At 47.6% G+C, this 20,845-nt stretch overlaps 1 protein-coding gene across 1 annotated transcript in view; it reads right to left on the bottom strand.

The window, feature by feature from the left end:
- Positions 1-20,576, bottom strand: part of LOC149428948 (uncharacterized) — a gene marked incomplete at its 5' end in the record, with an annotated part of 35,288 nt that extends 14,712 nt beyond the window's left edge. Inside the window, 5 exons of the mRNA XM_089666905.1 lie at positions 2,718-2,967; positions 10,155-10,418; positions 12,484-12,578; positions 16,475-16,738; positions 20,249-20,576. Of these exons, the coding sequence (XP_089523031.1) occupies positions 2,718-2,967; positions 10,155-10,418; positions 12,484-12,578; positions 16,475-16,738; positions 20,249-20,576 (1,201 nt within the window). The remainder of the gene's footprint in view (positions 1-2,717; positions 2,968-10,154; positions 10,419-12,483; positions 12,579-16,474; positions 16,739-20,248) is intronic.
- Positions 20,577-20,845: the final 269 nt, after the last annotated feature.

The raw sequence follows: 20,845 nt of genomic DNA, 5'->3' as shown, positions 1-20,845 counted from the left end.
CAACCACATACGGCACGACTACCACGTGTGTATATATATTTGTGCTTTCTGTGGGATATTCACTCCTTCTTATTGAACTCTTTGTGTATTTCTACTTTAATTTTCACTCCCAAGTTTTAGTTTTCATTCTTTCTCTGTTTTTCTTTTTCCTTCCTCTTGTTTGTTGACATTATTCTTTCTGATACAATGGTTCTATGTCTTGTTACAATGTATCAGTCGGCGTATCCTCAGGACTCAGGAGTGATGATTATTATTGGAGTTCTCTCACCTGACGCCTATATCAGGCAGCATTCCTGATGTTCTCTATGTGAAGCACGAGATGGTGTGAAACGCGTTACAAGTCCTGGATTCATGTCCCGGTGTCCTGTGTGTTCTATGGACCAAGAAATGTCAGTCCTGCGGAGTGCGGCTGACCCTTCTTCCTATTGCATGGTGTGTGGTGGGGAGGCAGAGCCGGCACCCGTCTTGGATTGATCCGGATTGTTTCCCTGAGCGGTATACCTCTGTTCTCTGTTCTTCAGATTCAATGCTCGGGAGGGAGCTGCTGTAGTAGAAGCTGCAATGTGAGTGGGAGCCCCCCCCCCTGGAAGCCCCGCCCCCGGACCTCAGAGAGGATGCTGAGCACGGCTGGCCAGCTATGTCCCCCCCCCTCGTAGACTGCCTGTGGACAGTTATACCAACCCGGAGCCGATCCTCACAAACTACATCTGTGCATTGCTGGAAGAACTCAGACCGTCTTCTGTACCGTGTCCGAAGTCTCCGACCGTCCCCTGTACCGTGTCCGCAGTCTCCGGTCGTCCCCTGTACCGTGTCCGCAGTCTCCGGTCGTCCCCTGTACCGTGTCCGCAGTCTCCGGTCGTCCCCTGTACCGTGTCCGAAGTCTCCGACCGTCCCCTGTACCGTGTCCGCAGTCTCCGGTCGTCCCCTGTACCGTGTCCGCAGTCTCCGGTCGTCCCCTGTACCGTGTCCGCAGTCTCCGGTCGTCTCCTGTACCGTGTCCGCAGTCTCCGGTCGTCTCCTGTACCGTGTCCGCAGTCTCCGGTCGTCCCCTGTACCGTGTCCGCAGTCTCCGGTCGTCCCCTGTACCGTGTCCGCAGTCTCCGGTCGTCCCCTGTACCGTGTCCGCAGTCTCCGGTCGTCTCCTGTACCGTGTCCGCAGTCTCCGGTCGTCTCCTGTACCGTGTCCGCAGTCTCCGGTCGTCTCCTGTACCGTGTCCGCAGTCTCCGGCCGTCCCCTGTACCGTGTCCGCAGTCTCCGGCCGTCCCCTGTACCGTGTCCGCAGTCTCCGGCCGTCCCCTGTACCGTGTCCGCAGTCTCCGGCCGTCCCCTGTACCGTGTCCGCAGTCTCCGGCCGTCTCCTGTACCGTGTCCGCAGTCTCCGGTCGTCCCCTGTACCGTGTCCGCAGTCTCCGGTCGTCTCCTGTACCGTGTCCGCAGTCTCCGGTCGTCTGCTGTACCGTGTCCGCAGTCTCCGGTCGTCTCCTGTACCGTGTCCGCAGTCTCCGGTCGTCTCCTGTACCGTGTCCGCAGTCTCCGGTCGTCCCCTGTACCGTGTCCGCAGTCTCCGGCCGTCCCCTGTACCGTGTCCGCAGTCTCCGGCCGTCCCCTGTACCGTGTCCGCAGTCTCCGGTCGTCTCCTGTACCGGTGTCCGCAGTCTCCGGTCGTCTCCTGTACCGTGTCCGCAGTCTCCGGTCGTCTCCTGTACCGTGTCCGCAGTCTCCGGTCGTCTCCTGTACCGTGTCCGCAGTCTCCGGTCGTCTCCTGTACCGTGTCCGCAGTCTCCGGTCGTCTCCTGTACCGTGTCCGCAGTCTCCGGTCGTCTCCTGTACCGTGTCCGCAGTCTCTGGTCGTCTCCTGTACCGTGTCCGTAGTCTCTGGTCGTCTCCTGTACTGTCCGCAGTCTCTGGTCGTCTCCTGTACCGTGTCCGCAGTCTCTGGTCGTCTCCTGTACTGTGTCTGAAGTTTCTTACCATCTCTTGTACTATGTGTATTAATGTGCCGTCTTGCAGTTGTGCAGTAACCTCTAGCAACCAGTCAGTGAACAGTACAGATCTGCCGTAGTCTCTAGCAACCAATCAGCAGTGATGATGTGCTGTAACTTCTAGCAACCAATCAGTGATCATTAATGGTAAGCAGAAATCTATAGCAACCACTCAGTGCGCAATAGCAATGTACAGTAACCTCTAGCAACCAATTGCTGTCTACTGTTTGCCCAGGGCCCAATCAACATTAAAAACAGCCCTGTTACTGACCACCGAGCCACACATGACATCTTACCGACCACCGAGCTCCTCGTCACATCTTACCGCCCGCCGAGCTCCTCATTACATCTTACCGCCCCCCGAGCTCCTCAGTACAATGTGATTGGTGTCATTTCTAACACATGGCAATGACCCAATACTTTATACTGTACAGCACACAGAGCTGACACCTGTCATGACACTTCATTCCCCAGGGTGTCAGGGAATACTGAGTGTACTACTGGAAGACAAGAACAGAAACCTAACAAATGTCATTCTGTATGGAGGAGATTCCGAGAAATATCTCATCCGACTCTCATTCCATCAGGTGTGACAACAGAAATCACAGTACATGACCACCGAGCTCCGTATTACATATTACAGTGCCGGGATCGGACATCACATCGCTGTATACGGATCCCGTCCGTTCCTATATACCGATCTCCGTGTATACGGAGGACAGCCCAGACATTACCTGTCACACATCGCCCGATCATCACCGACATCTCTACCGACACTGGATTACTGCAGGAAGCAGACAATATCTCGGTATTGATCCCTGTAGGCGGCGCAGGCGCTGTTATCCCCGGGTGGTCGGTCAGGGAGGGATGACCGCATTCCATGTATACGGCAGCCGCATGAATGGCGATGCAATATGTGACTACCAGAGTCCTCCTCCGCTGGGGCAGCCAATGGCTTCGTGTCTCCCCCTCACACCGCCGCCTCTGCCGGGATCAGGGTCGGTGTCCTCTCCGTGTGAAAATGTAAAACATATTCCAGATGATCTGACACTCCGCCCATGATGACGGTAATCACCTAACCCCGCCCCTCAACGAGCCGTTCAGTAGCTGGGCGGGGCTCTGCGCACATGGCTACTTATTATTCATCCTCTCCAGCCAGTCAGAAAGCTGAAACTGGACAGGGGGCGGAGCTCCTACGGTTCTGATTGCTATGTCAGATCAGCGGCTTTGCCCACAGTCAGCTCTCGGCCACGCCTGTTTTTCCTCCGGTGTCTCCGCCCCTGTAGTTCCCCTCTCACAGCTTTGCCTGCAGCCGACACGACCTGCGTCCGCTCCGGTACCCAGCCCCCACCCGGAGTACGGTTTTCACTACTGCAGGCATGTCTAAAGTCCGGCCCGTGGGCCATTTACGGCCTGGGGGTCGGTTTAATACGGCCCTCCCTGCTCTGTGTAATGTGGCCCTCCCTTCTATGGCAGACAGTCATCTGCTTGAGAGCAGTGCGCATGCGTGATTGCTCAGCGCTGGGAGCGACAGAGGGCGGTGACGTCAGGGCCGGGCTTCCAGCGTGAAGTGTGTTTCTCTTCCCCTCCCGGCTGCCCAGCAGAGACTTCAGCTCCTCCTACCTTTTCCACCCTTCACATTAGTGCAGGTAAGTTTTTTTTTAAATTTATTTTCAATACATTGTGAAAACTCAGCTGTCAGCTGATCTTAATGTTATGAAATGAAAAGTATGTCGTTTGCAATTAATTTGGCATAAAATCATTTATTTGCATTTAATTGTAATGGCTCAAAGAATGTTTGGAAAATGTTCGGCCCTCCACCATGTTCACTTCATCCAATCTGGCCCTCTTTGAAAAAAGTTTAGCTATCCCTGCACTACGGCAATTATGCGCAAAAAAAAAAAAAAAATATTGCAGTGTTGTCAGACATGAATGCGCACGCATGCTCTCCGATTGGGCATGAGCTTCCCTCCTCCTCCTTCCCTCCGGTAGTTGCAAGAACACTAAAGGATCCTTCAGGTTGGAGAGTAGCAGAAGGGCGTGGAAAGCATGTTATATGTACCAAGCGCTTCCTTTCCTGAATGCACACAAGTGATCAGTACCAATCACTCGCTGTGTTCATTCACAAATGAGGCATAGTAATCAATTGATCCTTTAGGATGGAGAGTTGGGGGAAGGGTCCAGTATATGGGTCACGGAGAGGTGTGGTAAGCATGTCACATTTCCCAGCCTCTTCCGTTCCTGAATGATCGCTACTGAGCACTCGCTGTGTTCATTCACAACTGAAGCATAGTAATCTGTGGATCTTTTAGGATGGAGAGTGGGGGAAGGGTCCAGTACATGTGTCACAGAAGGGTGTGGTAAGCATCTTACATTTACCAGCCCCTTTCTTTCCTGAATAAACAATGAGTGATCAGTACCAATCACTCGCTGTGTTCATTCACAACTGAAGCCTAGTAATTAGTGGATCCTTTAGGATGGACAGTGTGGGAAGGGTCCAGTATATGTGTCACAGAAGGATGTGGTAGGCATGTCACATTTGCTAGCCCATTCCTTTTCTGAATGAACACAATGAGTGATCAGTACCATCCACTCGCTGTGTTCATTCACAACTGAAGCATAGTAATCAGTGGACCATTTAGGATGGAGAGTGTAGGAAGGGTCCAGTATATGTGTCACAGAAGGGTGTGATAAGCATGTCACATTTGCTAGGCCTTCCTTTCCTGAATGAACACAATGAGTGATTTGTACCATCCACTCACTGTGTTCATTCACAACTGAAACATAGTATTCAGTGGATCCTTTAGGAGGGAGAGTTGGGGAAGGGTCCAGTATATGGGTCACAGAAGGGGTGTGGTAAGTATGTCACATTTGCCAGCGCCTTCCTTTCCTGAATGAACACAATGAATGATCGCTACTGATTACTGTGTTCATTCTTAACAGAAGCATAGTAAACTGTGTTTTATCTTGAGGGGCTGTCAGGTTGGCTGTATGAGGGCCCCATGGTTTCTGCCCACAGCCTCTTCCTCCTACACTCCAGTGGTCACAGGTCATCTGACATCATCAAGTACAATACAGAGCCCATAGCCCTGCACTGGACCAGAAGATGCCGAGGGACAGCCCATTGCTGGAGGGGAGGAGGTGAGAGCAGCAGGGGGTAGGATGGGGTCAGTAAAGTCACTTTTTCTTGTCCCGCAGACCAAAATGGGCATTCCAAACGGAACTCTCTGATAGGTAGATTTCCCGAATATATTCCCAGCAGAAATATCTCCGTACAGGTAGCACCTCCCATTCCAGGAGACTTACCTGCTGTCCGCCCACAGATCGCACGTGATTGGCGCAGGAACCGCACTGCACACAGATTCCATTCCAGGAGACTTACCTGCTGTCCTTATCCCGATTGTGATCACCCGTGCCATCCGATTCTAGACCGGACCAAAAAAAGGGGGCTGGCCCTTCTGGTGCCGATGCGGTGCGATCTGAGCCATGCAAAGTGTACGGATCCGAGCACACCACACACAGATCGCACGTGATTGGCACAGGAACCGCACACAGATCGCACGTGATTGGCACAGGAACCGCACACAGATCGCACGTGACTGGCACACGAACCGCACACAGATCGCACGTGATTGGCACAGGAACCGCACACAGATCGCACGTGATTGGCACAGGAACCGCACACAGATCGCACGTTATTGGCACAGGAACCGCACACAGATCGCACGTGATTGGCACAGGAACCGCACACAGATCGCACGTGATTGGCACAGGAACCGCACCGCATACAGATCGCACGTGATTGGCAGAGGAACCGCACCGCATACAGATCGCACGTGATTGGCACAGGAACCGCACACAGATCGCACGTGATTGGCACAGGAACCGCACACAGATCGCACGTGATTGGCACAGGAACCGCACACAGATCGCACGTGATTGGCACAGGAACCGCACACAGATCGCACGTGATTGGCACAGGAACCGCACACAGATCGCACGTGATTGGCACAGGAACCGCACTGCATACAGATCGCACGTGATTGGCACAGGAACCGCACACAGATCGCACGTGATTGGCACAGGAACCGCACACAGATCGCACGTTATTGGCACAGGAACCGCACACAGATCGCACGTGATTGGCACAGGAACCGCACACAGATCGCACGTGATTGGCACAGGAACCGCACCGCATACAGATCGCACGTGATTGGCACAGGAACCGCACCGCATACAGATCGCACGTGATTGGCAGAGGAACCGCACCGCATACAGATCGCACGTGATTGGCACAGGAACCGCACACAGATCGCACGTGATTGGCACAGGAACCGCACACAGATCGCACGTGATTGGCACAGGAACCGCACACAGATCGCACGTGATTGGCACAGGAACCGCACACAGATCGCACGTGATTGGCACAGGAACCGCACACAGATCGCACGTGATTGGCACAGGAACCGCACACAGATCGCACGTGATTGGCACAGGAACCGCACCAGACACAGATCGCACGTGATTGGCACAGGAACCGCACCACACACAGATCGCACGTGATTGGCACAGGAACCGCACCGCATACAGATCGCACGTGATTGGCACAGGAACCGCACCGCACACAGATCGCACGTGATTGGCACAGGAACCGCACCGCACACAGATGCGGCAGTAAAGCATGCTTGTTATACTCACTGTGGGACCTAAGGGAATAATCCGTTGCACGGGTTTAAAAAAAAGCTGTTTGGAAGAAGGGGAGGATCAGAGACATCAGGATAAGACATATCATGTGGAGTCACTCTGCACATGCTCAGCTTGGTGTGTATTGCTAGAGGGTTTTTTTTTTTTCTTGGGAGAGTGCATGCGATCTGTACAGGGCCAATCAGCACTGTCCAGAGGTCAGGGGTCCTGCATGCTCCTGGAGCAGAAAACTCCTCCTCCAAGCATTAACCAGGGCTCTGCTGGACACTAATAGAAGTCACAAGACTGCTCTATACTGCTGATGAGAAAAGGTATATAGCAGTTTATATTTACTAAAATAATTGCATTTCCATGTTGTGCGGGGTCCGGGGAGAGCGGAGAGAGCGAACGGCGGGGTCCGGGGAGAGCGGAGAGAGTGAAAGGCGGGGTCCGGGGAGAGCGGAGAGAGCGAACGGCGGGGTCCGGGGAGAGCGGAGAGAGGGACTGGCGGGGTCCGGGGAGAGCGGATAGAGGGAATGCGGGGTCCGGGGAGAGCGGATAGAGGGAATGGCAGGGTCCGGGGAGAGCGGATAGAGGGAATGGGGGGTCCGGGGTTTAGTAACACTTTAAAAACTGAAAAGTCCTGCCTAGGGCTTAGCAGAACAAGAACTGTTATCGCCAGAAAAAGTATCCTCTGAGCTCCACTCTGATTCAGTTTCACTTTGTTACCGGGATCTGACTTTCCCTGACTCGATGGTTAAGCTCCACCAACTGTCACTCAGCTGTCCAATGATATTTTCCAATCGGCTGGTCAGAGATCTCATTGGGATGGCAGTGGGTGGAGCTAATGCCATCAAATTCAGGCTAGTCCGGCTCCACCGATGTGAAACTACAACCAGAGAGGAGCACAGAAGATGCTTTTTTTTTTTTTGTTAATATTTATTGATTTTTCAAATCATATACAAAAACATTTCAACATTTCTATTAAACTCGTTGTCTAAAAAAACATTGTTTTCTCCTCATAATTTATATATAACTTCCATTTTTTTTTTTTTTTTTTTTTTTTTACCAACCCCCCCACCCGAGAACCTCCCCCCTCTATCCTCTTAGCCCCTCCCTCCTCCACTTCACATTTTCTCTTCTCGGATTAAGTCCATATTATTCTATTGTTCCTAAAGCCGTTTCTAAAACCTCTTCCTGGGATATTATCTCTTCATATATTTTTCCTTTTCTCTGTATTCTTCCCATCCTTTCCATTTTTTATTATACAGCTCCAACTTGTCCTCATGCGTATAGAACAATTTTTCTGTCTGAGATCTGGTTTACTGTACCCCTCCAATCCTCCTCAGTTGGCACCTCTCTTTTCTTCCAAAACCTGGGGATCAGACTCTTTGCTGCGGTCAAATACCATATCCCAGAACTCTTATATGCTTTCACTGAGAGCTCTGAGATATGGAGGAGGCATAATTCTGGATCTAATCCTATATTAATTTTAGTGATTTTCCCTATCAAGTAAACTATCCTCCGCCAGAACACCTGTATTTCTGGACACTCCCACCACATATGATACCACGTGCCCTCCTCTCCACAGCCTCTCCAACACATCTGTGAAATCTCCACACTCATCCTGTGCTCCACATTAGGGGTAATGTGCCATCTATTCAAACACTTATAATTTATTTCCACCTCCCGCGTGCCAACATTATCGTGAATTAGTGTAAACATTTTCCTCTGTTCCTCCTCCTCCATCTTTCTTCCCATATCTCTTTCCCACTTCTCTATGTGAATTAGTTTTGTGTGTGTGTCAAGATCCATTAATATCTTATGAATTTTTGCCATTCCGTGTCTACCATTTCCCCGTGCCTCAAGGAGGAGAGGAAATTGGGTCATACAAAGATTTGGAGGAAAGAAAGGGAGAAGTCTTTAATAAGATGGATAGACTAAGATATTACCAACTGAAGTATTTTTTTTGAGAGCCTTCCAAAGCCTATAAGAACTAGAAAAGACTGGAATCCATTTGAGAGAATATTTGAGGCACGGGGAAATGGTAGAAGATGCTTTTCTAACAGGTAATCGCCATCATCTGCTTTTAGGAAGGACCTTCACCTCCAAGTGTAAATTGGGAGCACAGACCCCCCCCCCCTCCCCCTCCCCCTCCAGGATAGGTAGTAGGAATAGGAGTTTAGTAAATTGCTCTCTTCCCACAATCTGTACCGATAGAAGAACCACAAAACCTCAAAAACGGAATTATATACATTTATTATTAAGTAAAAATGGTTACATGTACATTTTCTATTTTATAGTCAGGAAAAAAAAAAAAAAAAAAAAGCATTTTTTTTTTTTTTTTTTAAAAGGATCCTTTTTTTTCTGCCAGGTAAAAAGGTAGAATTTAGCAATAAAGGGAGTTTTAGTATCCAGCCTACCTGGCAGAGCTCTGGTCTCCTTCAAATGCTTTCAAGTCTTTTTTTTGCAAAGATAAGAAGAAAAGAAATAGTTTAAGAACCATACATTTCCCTAATAATCAAACTATATTGTATCCATGACATCAATGCTTTGAGGGGTTATTGCTGCCACCAACACCAATGTATGGGCATCGAGGTGTGTTCTGCCAACTTGATGCAATCCACCTCAAGGCTTGAAGATGTGCTGCAATGGTGAAGCTTCTGGAAGGGTCGGGGCCACAGTTGAGTTTAGTTTTCAAGCTGACCATCGCTAATACCGGGTATACGGCTTCACATTGTACACAGTACAACATACATTTCTCCAATCTCTTCCAGTGCCTGGATACGATGACATGTTGGCTACAGGTAAGTCTGCCTCATGCAGAGACTTGTGAGTGACAGGATCTCCAGTCTGGGCAATGGTGGCATCGGATCCATTCTGAGGCCAACACCTGGCACAGGTCTATTATGTGCAGTGATAGTCACAGGCTTGTTACCCCGAGTGACAGCGGGCCCAGACCCACCGTGTACCATGAAGGGCACAGACCCACCGTGTACCATGAAGGGCACAGACCCACCGTGTACCATGAAGGGCCCAGACCCATCGTGTACCATGAAGGGCCCAGACCCATCGTGTACCATGAAGGGCACAGACCCATCATGTACCATGAAGGGCACAGATCCATTGGCCAGAAGTGACAGCGGGCACAGACCCATCATGTACCATGAAGGGCACAGACCCACTATGTACCATGAAGGGCACAGATCCATTGGCCAGGAGTGACAGCAGGCACAGACCCATTATGTCCTATGATAGTCACAGGTTCTCCATTGCCGCGGGGCTGTAGCGGGCACAGATCCATTCTGTACTATGACAGTCACAGGCTCATCTCTCGGTGACAGCGGGAACGGACCCATGTTCTGGAATGGTGGGCACAGATCCATTCTGTACGATAGTCACAGGCTCATCTCTCAGTGACAGCGGCACAGACTCATGTTCCGGAATGGTGGGCACATCCATTCTGTACTATGATAGTCACAGGCTCATCTCTCAGCGACAGTGGGAACGGACCCATGTTCCGGAATGGTGGGCACAGATCCATTCTGTACTATGATAGTCACAGGCTCATCTCTCAGCGGCACAGGCTCATGTTCCGGAATGGTGGGCACAGATCCATTCTGTACTATGATAGTCACAGGCTCATCTCTCGGTGACAGTGGCACAGGCTCATGTTCCGGAATGGTTGGCACAGATCCGTATGGTTTACCATTTAGTGTCGTAGTTTCTGGGATCACATTTCTGGAACATTTCTGAGCATATGAAAGAAAAAAAAAAAGAAGAAGGACATGTCAGATGATGGTATAGGAAACCCTCAAAGAAAACAAACACTCTTTATGGTTGATCTACTGCAACCTTCCACCATATGGTACCACCGCCAGCCAAAATGAATTCTGCTCCGTGTCGGTTACAAAAAAAAAAAAAAAACCCAATACATATAAAATTTATTGGTTTACGTGAAAGTTCAAGTGTTTACAAATGGCGGTATAGATAATGGGATTTTTTTTTTTTTGTTTAATTTTTACTAGTAATGGTAGCGATCAGCGGCTTGTAGCGGGACTACAGCAGGCATTCTGCAACTTGGGGGGGGGTTGAACTGACTTGGTATCACTGACATCCCCACTGACACCAATAGTGATCAGTGCTAAGAAAAAGCACTTACACTGTACTAATGGCACTTGGCAGGAAGGGGTTAACATCTGGGGAGATCAAAGGGTTAACTGTGTGCAGTTTTGCTAAAGGCTGTGACTGTGTGCTTCATTGTAAGCATACTGCTCTGGATGGCAGTGCAGTGCAGAGCCATGCAAAGCAGTGTGCAGGAGCTGACAGGGAAGAGAACGGTTTTGTTTACAAACAGTTCTCCCTGGAGATGCCTGGCAATGACCGGGCGCCGGTGAGTAATCACCAGCCGGGACATGGTGACTGGCAGCCGCAAATGGCCACCCTGTAGCAGTATTTCTGCTGTAGGGCGCACAGGAAATGGTTAATGAGAACTACATGAACATAAGAAAAAAAATGTGCCGTGCTATAAAAAACACACAAATAATAATATCAAACAGTAGAGATGCACAGAAACATCAGCGGCCGAAACATAAATCGGTACTTCACCAAAAAGGAAAAAAAGTGAGCCGATACAGGTGCTGATGAGGCCCGGCCCCAATGAGGGGTGGACTATTTGGCAGGGGGGTTTTGGGGGGCTGAGTGTACTGCAGATGGAGGGGGCGGCAGAGAAAGGCAGGAGAGGAGGGGAGCCGGGTATACAGCGAGGGGAGGCCGGGTATACAGACAGGCTCCCTCACTTGCAGCCACTAAAATGTAGTTTCCGATTTTTAAATGCAATTTCTGGCTTTAATTTCTCCTTCACTATACATCTGAGAAGGAGCGGTCATTCGCCCCGCCGCTAAAGTAAACAAAGGGGCGGAGTCACTGTGACCCCCACCCCTTTGTTTACTTAAGCGGCAGGGTGAATGACCGCTCCTTCTTGGGGCTATAGTGAAGGAAAAAAAAAAAAAAAATCCGGAAATTTCATTTAAAAACCGGTAATGACATTTAGTGGCTGCATGTGAGGGAGCCTCTCTGTATACACTGCTCCTCTCCTGCCCCCTCCTTGCACACACTGCCCCCCCCTACAAAGAGGACCTGTCACTTTTATGCCATCACATAAAAAAATAAATAAACGTAAAGCGGAAGCTCTGCTTATCTGCCTCCTCCCCACTGCCATATTGGTACCTTTTGGTGGGGGGGGGGGGGGACTGCTGGACCAATCAGAAGGTGCGGTGCAACAAGCGCATGCGCAGTGGGCACCAGGCTGTGAAGCCACAAGCTGTCACAGCCGGGTGCCCACACTGAAGATGCCGGCGCTGGGGAGAGAAGATGGACGGCGAAACCAGCTGTGATGAGGACACCGCAGGACCGAGGGACAGGCAAGGGTCTGTATTTTAAAAGTCAGCAGATACAGTTTTTGTATCTGCTGACCTTTAATAAAAGAACACAAAAATGACTGGAACTCGGCTTTAAAGATAAATTCATAAAAACACACATTAAAAAGTAAAATATTTGAGCCTCAACACCCCCCACATACGCAAACATTTCAGTTTCAGCACCAGAATTGTCATTTCAGTGCACCAAACAGTGCCAGATCATAGAACGCAAAAAACCATTCATGGCCAAAAATACTCGCTCTGGAAAATGAAATGTCTGCCAATACACTGAATATAAGGAGTGTACTGCGATATAAACAATATAACCCCCCCCCCCCCACCATCAGTGGGCCGCTCATTATCACAGCAATAGTATACAGAGAGTCACATCACTCACCAGAAGGATCAGGTAAATCGCCCCCATTATTACTAGGACATCTCCAACAACAATACCAGCCGTGACGCCTCGATTCCTTCCATATGGTTCATAACCTGCGATAAAAATGTGATGAAGTAAAATGTCTGAGACTGAAAGTATCTCTGTACACGGCTAACAACACCTCTGACTTGTTCTAACCTAAACTGGAGAGAGAAACACACACACACACATATACAGTCAGGTCCACAAGTATTGGGACATGGACACAATTCTAACATTTTTGGCTCTATACACCACCACAATGGATTTGAAATGAACAAACAAGATGTGCTTTAACTGCAGACTGTCAGCTTTAATTTGAGGGTATTTACATCCAAATCAGGTGAACGGTGTAGGAATTATAACAGTTTTCATATGTGCCTCCCACTTGTTAAGGGACCAAAAGTAATGGGACAGAATAATAATCATAAATCAAACTTTCACTTTTTAATACTTGGTTGCAAATCCTTTGCAGTCAATTACAGCCTGAAGTCTGGAACGCATAGACATCACCAGACGCTGGGTGTCATCCCTGGTGATGCTCTGCCAGGCCTCTACTGCAACTGTCTTCAGTTCCTGCTTGTTCTTGGGGCATTTTCCCTTCAGTTTTGTCTTCAGCAAGTGAAATGCTCAATTGGATTCAGGTCAGGTGATGGACTTGGCCATTGCAGAACATTCCATATTCTTTCCCTTAAAAAACTCTTTGGTTGCTTTTGCAGTCTGCTTTGGGTCATTGTCCATCTGCACTGTGAAGCGTCCAATGAGTTGTGAAGCATTTGGCTGAATATGAGCCGATAATATTCCCGAAACACTTCACAATTCATCCGGCTGCTTCTGTCAGCAGTCACATCATCAATAAATACCAGAGAAGCAGTTCCATTGGCAGCCATACATGCCCACGCCATGACACTACCACCACCATGATCACTGATGAGGTGGTATGCTGAGGACCATGAGCAGTTCCTTCTCCATACTCTTCTCTTCCCATCACTCTGGTACAAGTTGATGTCGGTCTCATCTGTCCATAGGATGTTGTTCCAGAACTGTGAAGGCTTTTTTACATGTCGTTTGGCAAACTCTAATCTGGCCTTCCTGTTTTTGAGGCTCACCAATGGTTTCCATCTTGTGGTGAACCCTCTGTATTCACTCTGGTGAAGTCTTCTCTTGATTGGTGACTTTGACACACATACACCTACCTCCTGGAGAGTGTTCTTGATCTGGCCAACTGTTGTGAAGGGTGTTTTCTTCACCAGGGAAAGAATTCTTCGCTCATCCACCACAGTTGTTTTCCGTGGTCTTCCGGGTCTTTTGGTGTTGCTGAGCTCACCGGTGCGTTCCTTCTTTTTAAGAATGTTCCAAACAGTTGTTTTGGCCACGCCTAATGTTTTTGCTATCTCTCTGATGGGTTTGTTTTGTTTTTTCAGCCTAATGATGGCTTCACTGATAGTGACAGCTCTTTGGGTCTCATCTTGAGAGTTGACAGCAACAGATTCCAAATGCAAATAGCACACTTGAAATGAACTCTGGACCTTTTATCTGCTCATTGTAATTGGGATAATGAGGGAATAACACACACCTGGCCATGGAACAGCTGAGAAGCCAATTGTCCCATTACTTTTGGTCCAAGTGGGAGTGGGAGGCACATATGCAAACTGTTGTAATTCCTACACTGTTCACCTGATTTGGATGTAAATACCCTCAAATTAAAGCTGACAGTCTGCAGTTAAAGCACATCTTGATCGTTTCATTTCAAATCCATTGTGGTGGTGTACAGAGCCAAAAATGTTAGAATTGTGTCACTGTCCCAATATTTATGGACCTGACTGTATGTATGTATGTATGTATATACACACACACATATATATATATACACACACATATATATATATACACACACATATATATATACACACACATATATATATATACACACACATATATATATATATACACACACATATATATATATATATACACACACATATATATATATACACACACATATATATATATACACACACATATATATATATACACACACATATATATATATACACACATATATATATACATACACACATATATATATACACACACACATATATATATACACACATATATATATATATACACACATATATATATATACACACATATATATATACACACATATATATATATATATATATATATATATACACATATATACATATATACATATATACACACACACACACACTTAGAAATCATGGAGGGGTCTGACATTCACATTGTAGGTGCATTCCCACTCAGAGGCAGAATTTAAAAACAATTCAGGAAATCACATTGTATGATTTGTAAAGAATGTATTTGTCTTGCACTGCTGAACAGAAGTATTTGAACCCCTGAGAAACAGCAAGGGGTCCAGGCCCATCTGAAGGTTCCCCTGCTCCAGTCATCACATGTCCAGGCCCATCTGGATCATCCAGATGGTCATTGGCAAACTTCAGAGGAGGCATGGGAGAAAGTCATGTGGTCAGAGGAGACCAAAGTAGAACTTTTTGGTCTAAACTTCACTCATCGTGTTTGGAGGAAAAAGAAGGATGAGTTGCATCCCAAGAACACCATCCCTACTGTGAAGCATGGGGGTGGTAACATCATGCTTTGGGGGTGCTTTTCTGCGAAGGGGACAGGACGACTGCACTGTATTAAGGAGAGGATGAATGGGGCCATTTATGGTGAGATTTTCAGCAACAACCTCCTTCCCTCAGTCAGAGCATTGAAGACGGGTCGTGGCTGGGTCTTCCAACATGACAACGACCCAAAGCACAGAGCCAGGAGAACCAAGGAGTGGCTCCGTAAGAAGCATATCAAGGTTCTGGAGTGGCCTAGCCAGTCTCCACACCTAAATCCAATAGAACATTTTGGAGGGAGCTGAAACTCCGTGTTGCTCAGCGACAGCCCCGAAACCTGACAGATCTAGAGGAGATCGGTGTGGAGGAGTCGGCCAAAATCCCTGTTGCAGTGCAAACCTGGCCAAGGACTACAGGAACCGTCTGACCTCTGTAATTGCAGACACAGACTTCTGTACCAAATATTAACACGGATCTTCTCAGGGGTTCAAATACTTCTGTTCAGCTGTGCGAGACAAATACATTCTTTACAAATCATACAATGTGATTCCCTGAATTCTGTCTTCAGAGTGGGAATCCCCTGCAATGTGAATGTCAGACCCTCCATGATGGAGAAGTGGGAGAACTTGCAGAATCGCAGGGGGTTCAAATACTTCTGTTCCTCACTGTATTAAAAAATGAAAGTTACACAGAAGAACATATCTCCCCCCCCCCCCCCCCTACATATACGCACAAACATAAAAGCACACGCTGGGGCGCCTACGCATGTAAATGTCAGTTACAATACACATTTCACATATCGCTGCGCACGCCATGATGAGAGCGATGATTCTAGCACCGGACCTCCTCCGTACACTACACTGATGACCTATAAGAGGCTTTAAAAGCATCACCTATAGAAAATTTCGAGTACTGAAATTCGTCGCCATTTCACAAGCGCACGCACATTTAAGGTTTGACATGTTGGATATCTATTTACTCGATGCAACTTCATCTATTATACTATGCAAAAAAAAAAAAAATAGGGTAATTTATTGCTTTTTTTGTGAGCTAAAATTAACTTGTATTTTTACTGAAATTTTGCAGTAATATCATGCGACATAAAAAAATAAATAAAAATGGGAGGAGATAAACAGCGCAATGTTACACATTTAAGTCGCCATAAAACCCCTTTTGTTTTTAAAACAGTCTTAAAATCATCTGTGATTTCAATACGGTTTTGGTTAAAAAAATTTTCTTCTTTTCTTCATCTGGACAAGTAGATTGGCGCACTGATTTAGTCCCTGGACAAGTAGTTTTTTTCAAAAATTTCCACACCCCTGTGATCAGTGCATTACCCCAGTATTTGCCCCTCTCACCTCTGCTCTCCAGCTGGAATTCCTGGGTGTCATTACTGACCGGGTTGGTGATCCTGACCCGGAATCTCCTCTCGGCGTCGTCTCTCTGCACACTGGGGATAATCAGCGTCCAATTGTCATCTATCAGCCGGTATCTTTCAGGGAGAGGCTTCCCGTCCACCTCCCAGGTCACAGCGCTCTCTTCTCCAGAGAACTGGACGCTCACCGCCATGTCCTCACCCAGCCGGCTGCCATTACTGGTGATGTTGGAGATGAGAACCGGATCTGGAATGATCAGAAGTCATAAGTCACCAACACAGAGCCCAGATACATGGAAAAGAGTGCTAGCTCATCAGCACTGATCATTAGTCAAGCAATCTTCAGACACTCTTACATGCAGTCCTCTCTATTCAATTTCCCCCATAGAGTACAATGGAGTCAGGAGCATCTAGTAGTAGTTTGTCCCAATCAACTAGACTTGTCCTAGAACAGGGGTGGGCAACTGTGGCCCTCCAGCTGTTGCAGAACTACAAGTCCCATGAGGCATTGCAAAACTGACAGTTACAAGCATGACTCCCAAAGGCAGAGGCATGATGGGACTTGTAGTTCACCAGCAGCAGGAGGGCCACAGCTGCCCACCCCTGGCCTAGAATGTTAAAGATATTTCACGACTCCCAACACAGCTGTAATGAGTATCAGGAACACACCCCAGCAAATACAGCCATATGGGTAACATAGTTACTATCATCTGATAACTATGTAATGTGTCAAGGCAGATGCTGATTGTCCAAGAACATGTTGAGAGATATCAACGTTTGAAACCCCTATTTATTTTTCTAATGCAATGGGCCTGTGTGTGAGATATCACAGCAACGTAAAGTCGTCAAAACTCTATACTCTACATTCACTCAGCAACAGGGGCGGACTGACAACTCATGGGGCCACCGGGCAATAGGGGATCATGGGGCCCGTGTGTCCTTGCCCAAACTCAAAAAAGCCTATGAAAAAGGTACCAGCGGCATCTCATGGAGCCCCCTACTGACCCCGGCCCTCGGGCAGTGCCCAAGTTTCCAAATGGTCAGTCCGCCCCTGCTCAGCAGCTTTCAGAGCCGGCGGCCATGACCTGCTACCACTTGGTTTTACTAGGCTTAACAAACACTTGATTTGGAATAGTTTGTGGGCAATGATAGCGCAAGGTTATCCAGTGCCCAGGTACCAATCTATGCCCCCCTCCACCCAGGGCTGCTGTGAGAAACCATGGGCCCCCATACAGCCAACCTGACAGCCCCCCACCCCCAATAGTTTACTATGCTTCAGTTATGAAAGAACACAGCGAGTGATCTGGCTACCCAGTCATTCCAATGCCCTTAAAGCTAGCTCACTTGTTCCACTTTGCTGTCCAAATGGTCTACTTTGCAATCTCCCACTTCTCATCCCTATTTTTTTTTTAATGAATATTGCAATGCAGTCTCAAATTTCATATGGGGTGCAACTCACCCGCGACTACACAGGTCCAAGCTGTTTTTGAGGGAGGGGGGGGGGGGTTCCAGGTGTTCCTCACTTTGCTACGTACTACCAGGCAGCCCAACTGGCGACTATCTCCCCCCGAGTGAGTCCCGAGCTAGGTCTGGGGAGGGGCACATGGGAACCAATCACGTTGCAATACTTTCATTGATATCACCTCTTCTGATGTTCTAGTTGGGGAATTCCCCACATACTGGACTTACTTTGTGTGGAAATGTCATGATACTGCCGATTACGTCTTAGCCTACTCTGTCATTCAAGCAGACGTCTACTCTCCCTGCGTGGAGTTTTGCCCGGTCCTACTTCACTACCGCTTTAATATGTTCCGATCGAAAACATGCAGGAGCACAGTCAGGCTAGAAGATGAAAGAACTAGGCACCCCAGCAGGTTCAAGTCATAATGTACTAGTATGCACTGCACACTAGGACAGACTTGCCTACAGAGCCCTCCAGCACCGCACGGTCACGGCTCCCCACAGCCTCCATCTTCACCTAGTCTGCGCATGCACACGTGAGTCACATCGCCGCAGAATGCAGATCCGAGCCGCGTGTGTGACAGCAGCACGGGGAGAACTTCCCTGTACCAGCTATCCCTCTGACAAGAGCGTGGCTGTGCAGGGCTCCGCCCACATGGCCACGTCATCCAGTCTCAGAGTTCTGTGAACGAATCAATCCTTTACAAATGTTGGGTGGTAGTTCCCAGTGATATCGAGTGCTCTGATTGCTGGTGCAATGCTTTTCAGGCTCAAAAAAAATATATAAAAAATTCTAATATATATAAATATATATATATATATATATATATATATATATATATATATATATATATATATATTTTTATTATATATTTTATTACATTCACTACACTAATATCTGATCGTATTCCATTCCTGTATCAAACCATTTCACATACATTTTGTCCCGAGTGCTTTGTCCGGCGCCCTGCCTGCATTGTTACTGTTCTTTCTGCCTGGAAACTGAGAAACGTCCATGGCGTCCAAAAAGCGTCCCTTTAGGTCAGACGCGGTTTTAGACCGGCTAGAGAACAGCGATAGTAAATCAGAACCACTTGCAGAATTGAGTGATAATGATTGGTGGGGGAAATTCCTCATCAGACACTGAAAACGATTCTGCGACTTTGCTCAGCGATGTGCGAACTTGGCGCTATATTTCAAATTTCAGTGTTTTTGGTTTGATTATATTATTGAATTACATTTATTATTATTTTTTATGATTATATTATAATTTATGATTTCGGGTTTCAAATTTTATCATCCCCGGGATGTTTACTAGACTCTTGTTCGGACAGATTTCAGCGAGTTATTCCTAAGAATTACAGGACAACAATAAAAAAACAACATATTTCCATGCAAAAAATGTACCGCTTTGAGCACAGAAATATGGACATAATCAGACCGCTAGGGAGGTTAATCAATTTTTTATCTTTTTTATCATAATGTCCCCAGCGCAGTATAGCGCCATCATAGGACTAGTGAGGCGCAGCTCAGTGTCACCATGGAGGGTTGAGCAGAGGTTTCTGTACACTATAGCCAATCACATGGTACAGGTAGCCAGATATCATGTCATTGATTTGGGCCAAATCTCAGATCACAATAGTAAGCAAGCGGTTCATGAATAGAAAGCCATTGGTATCATGTGATCGCTAGGACCAATCACGATTCCTGGTTACCGGATCCGCTGTGCTGATGGACAAAGCAGTCAGAGGAGCATGCCGCACTAATACACAACAGGCTCAATCACATATGTCCGTGACGGAGCCTGCCTGCGCCATCCTGCTGCAGTGTATCAGCGGAGCGGTAAAAACATGTGGCTGTAATTTCAGCAGAACATGGGGGGGTTGGGTGTATGAAGCCAACATATTGCCATCAGCAAGCACGCTGAATGCAACCCATTGCAGGGAAGAGCCGCAAGCGCACGTTTGACAAAAATGGGTTAAAACAGGTGGTGGAGGTGTCATCACCTCCTGCCTGTTAATCACCTCTGAAAGGCTGTCTGAACTCTGATCACTTTTCAAAGGAGCAGCAGATTAGATACAGGTCTAAACTTGCAGCAACAGTGAGACCCATGTGGTTATAAATGCCGAGGTCTGTTCCCGACACTCATTACAATGGGCTCGTTCTGTGATGTTGTCTGAACAGTGAAACGTCTTCAGCATTACAGAACGGGTCCAGGTGAGTGACACCGACTAGACGTACCCTGACCTACAGACGATGCCGGGTGGGGAGGACGGTGGTGCCTATTGGCTCTTACCCAGAACTCGGATGTCCGTCATGTGATCTGGAATCCCAGCGCTGAGATAATGGATCCTATACAGACAGGAATCATTCCTCCCGCCATCTGGCAAAGTCCAGCATTGGCTGCTTGTGTCCAGGAGGATTCTGGGGTTAGAACGTTTACTAGAGTTACTGTGACAGAGAATCAGCAAGAGACCCTCCTTGTCCATTCCTCCGCACTCTCTGTACAGCTCCAGGGTGTCATCAGGGTGAAGACACGGCATACAACCAGTGAGGTTTCCTCCGGTCCGGACATACACCGTCCCTGAACATTCCACGGGAATCAGAATGGACAGAACACCTGGAAGAAAAGAGATTTATAATATTTCAATCTTTTTATTAAAGTTTTCAAGTAACAAAACAGGCTTCCCTAGCCAGGGAACAGAATAGACAGAAATACTTTAACTACAAAGTGTGCCCCCTTCTGTAAGGAGTGAGTCATTACACTTGTGTCCAGGGTCGGGGCTGAGGAGGGCTCTGGTTAAAGGAGAAGTTCACCTTTTAGACAAAAATAATACATGCGCTCTCTTTTACAGGTTAAAAAAAAAAAGTGCTTTTATTATTTTTGTCTGCA

This window comes from Staurois parvus, unplaced genomic scaffold, assembly GCF_062004578.1.
Source record: "Staurois parvus isolate SC_StPar_1 unplaced genomic scaffold, SC_StPar_1.0 ptg002899l, whole genome shotgun sequence".
NCBI classification, from domain to species: domain Eukaryota; kingdom Metazoa; phylum Chordata; class Amphibia; order Anura; family Ranidae; genus Staurois; species Staurois parvus.
This window is presented reverse-complemented; position numbering and strand designations above follow the sequence as displayed.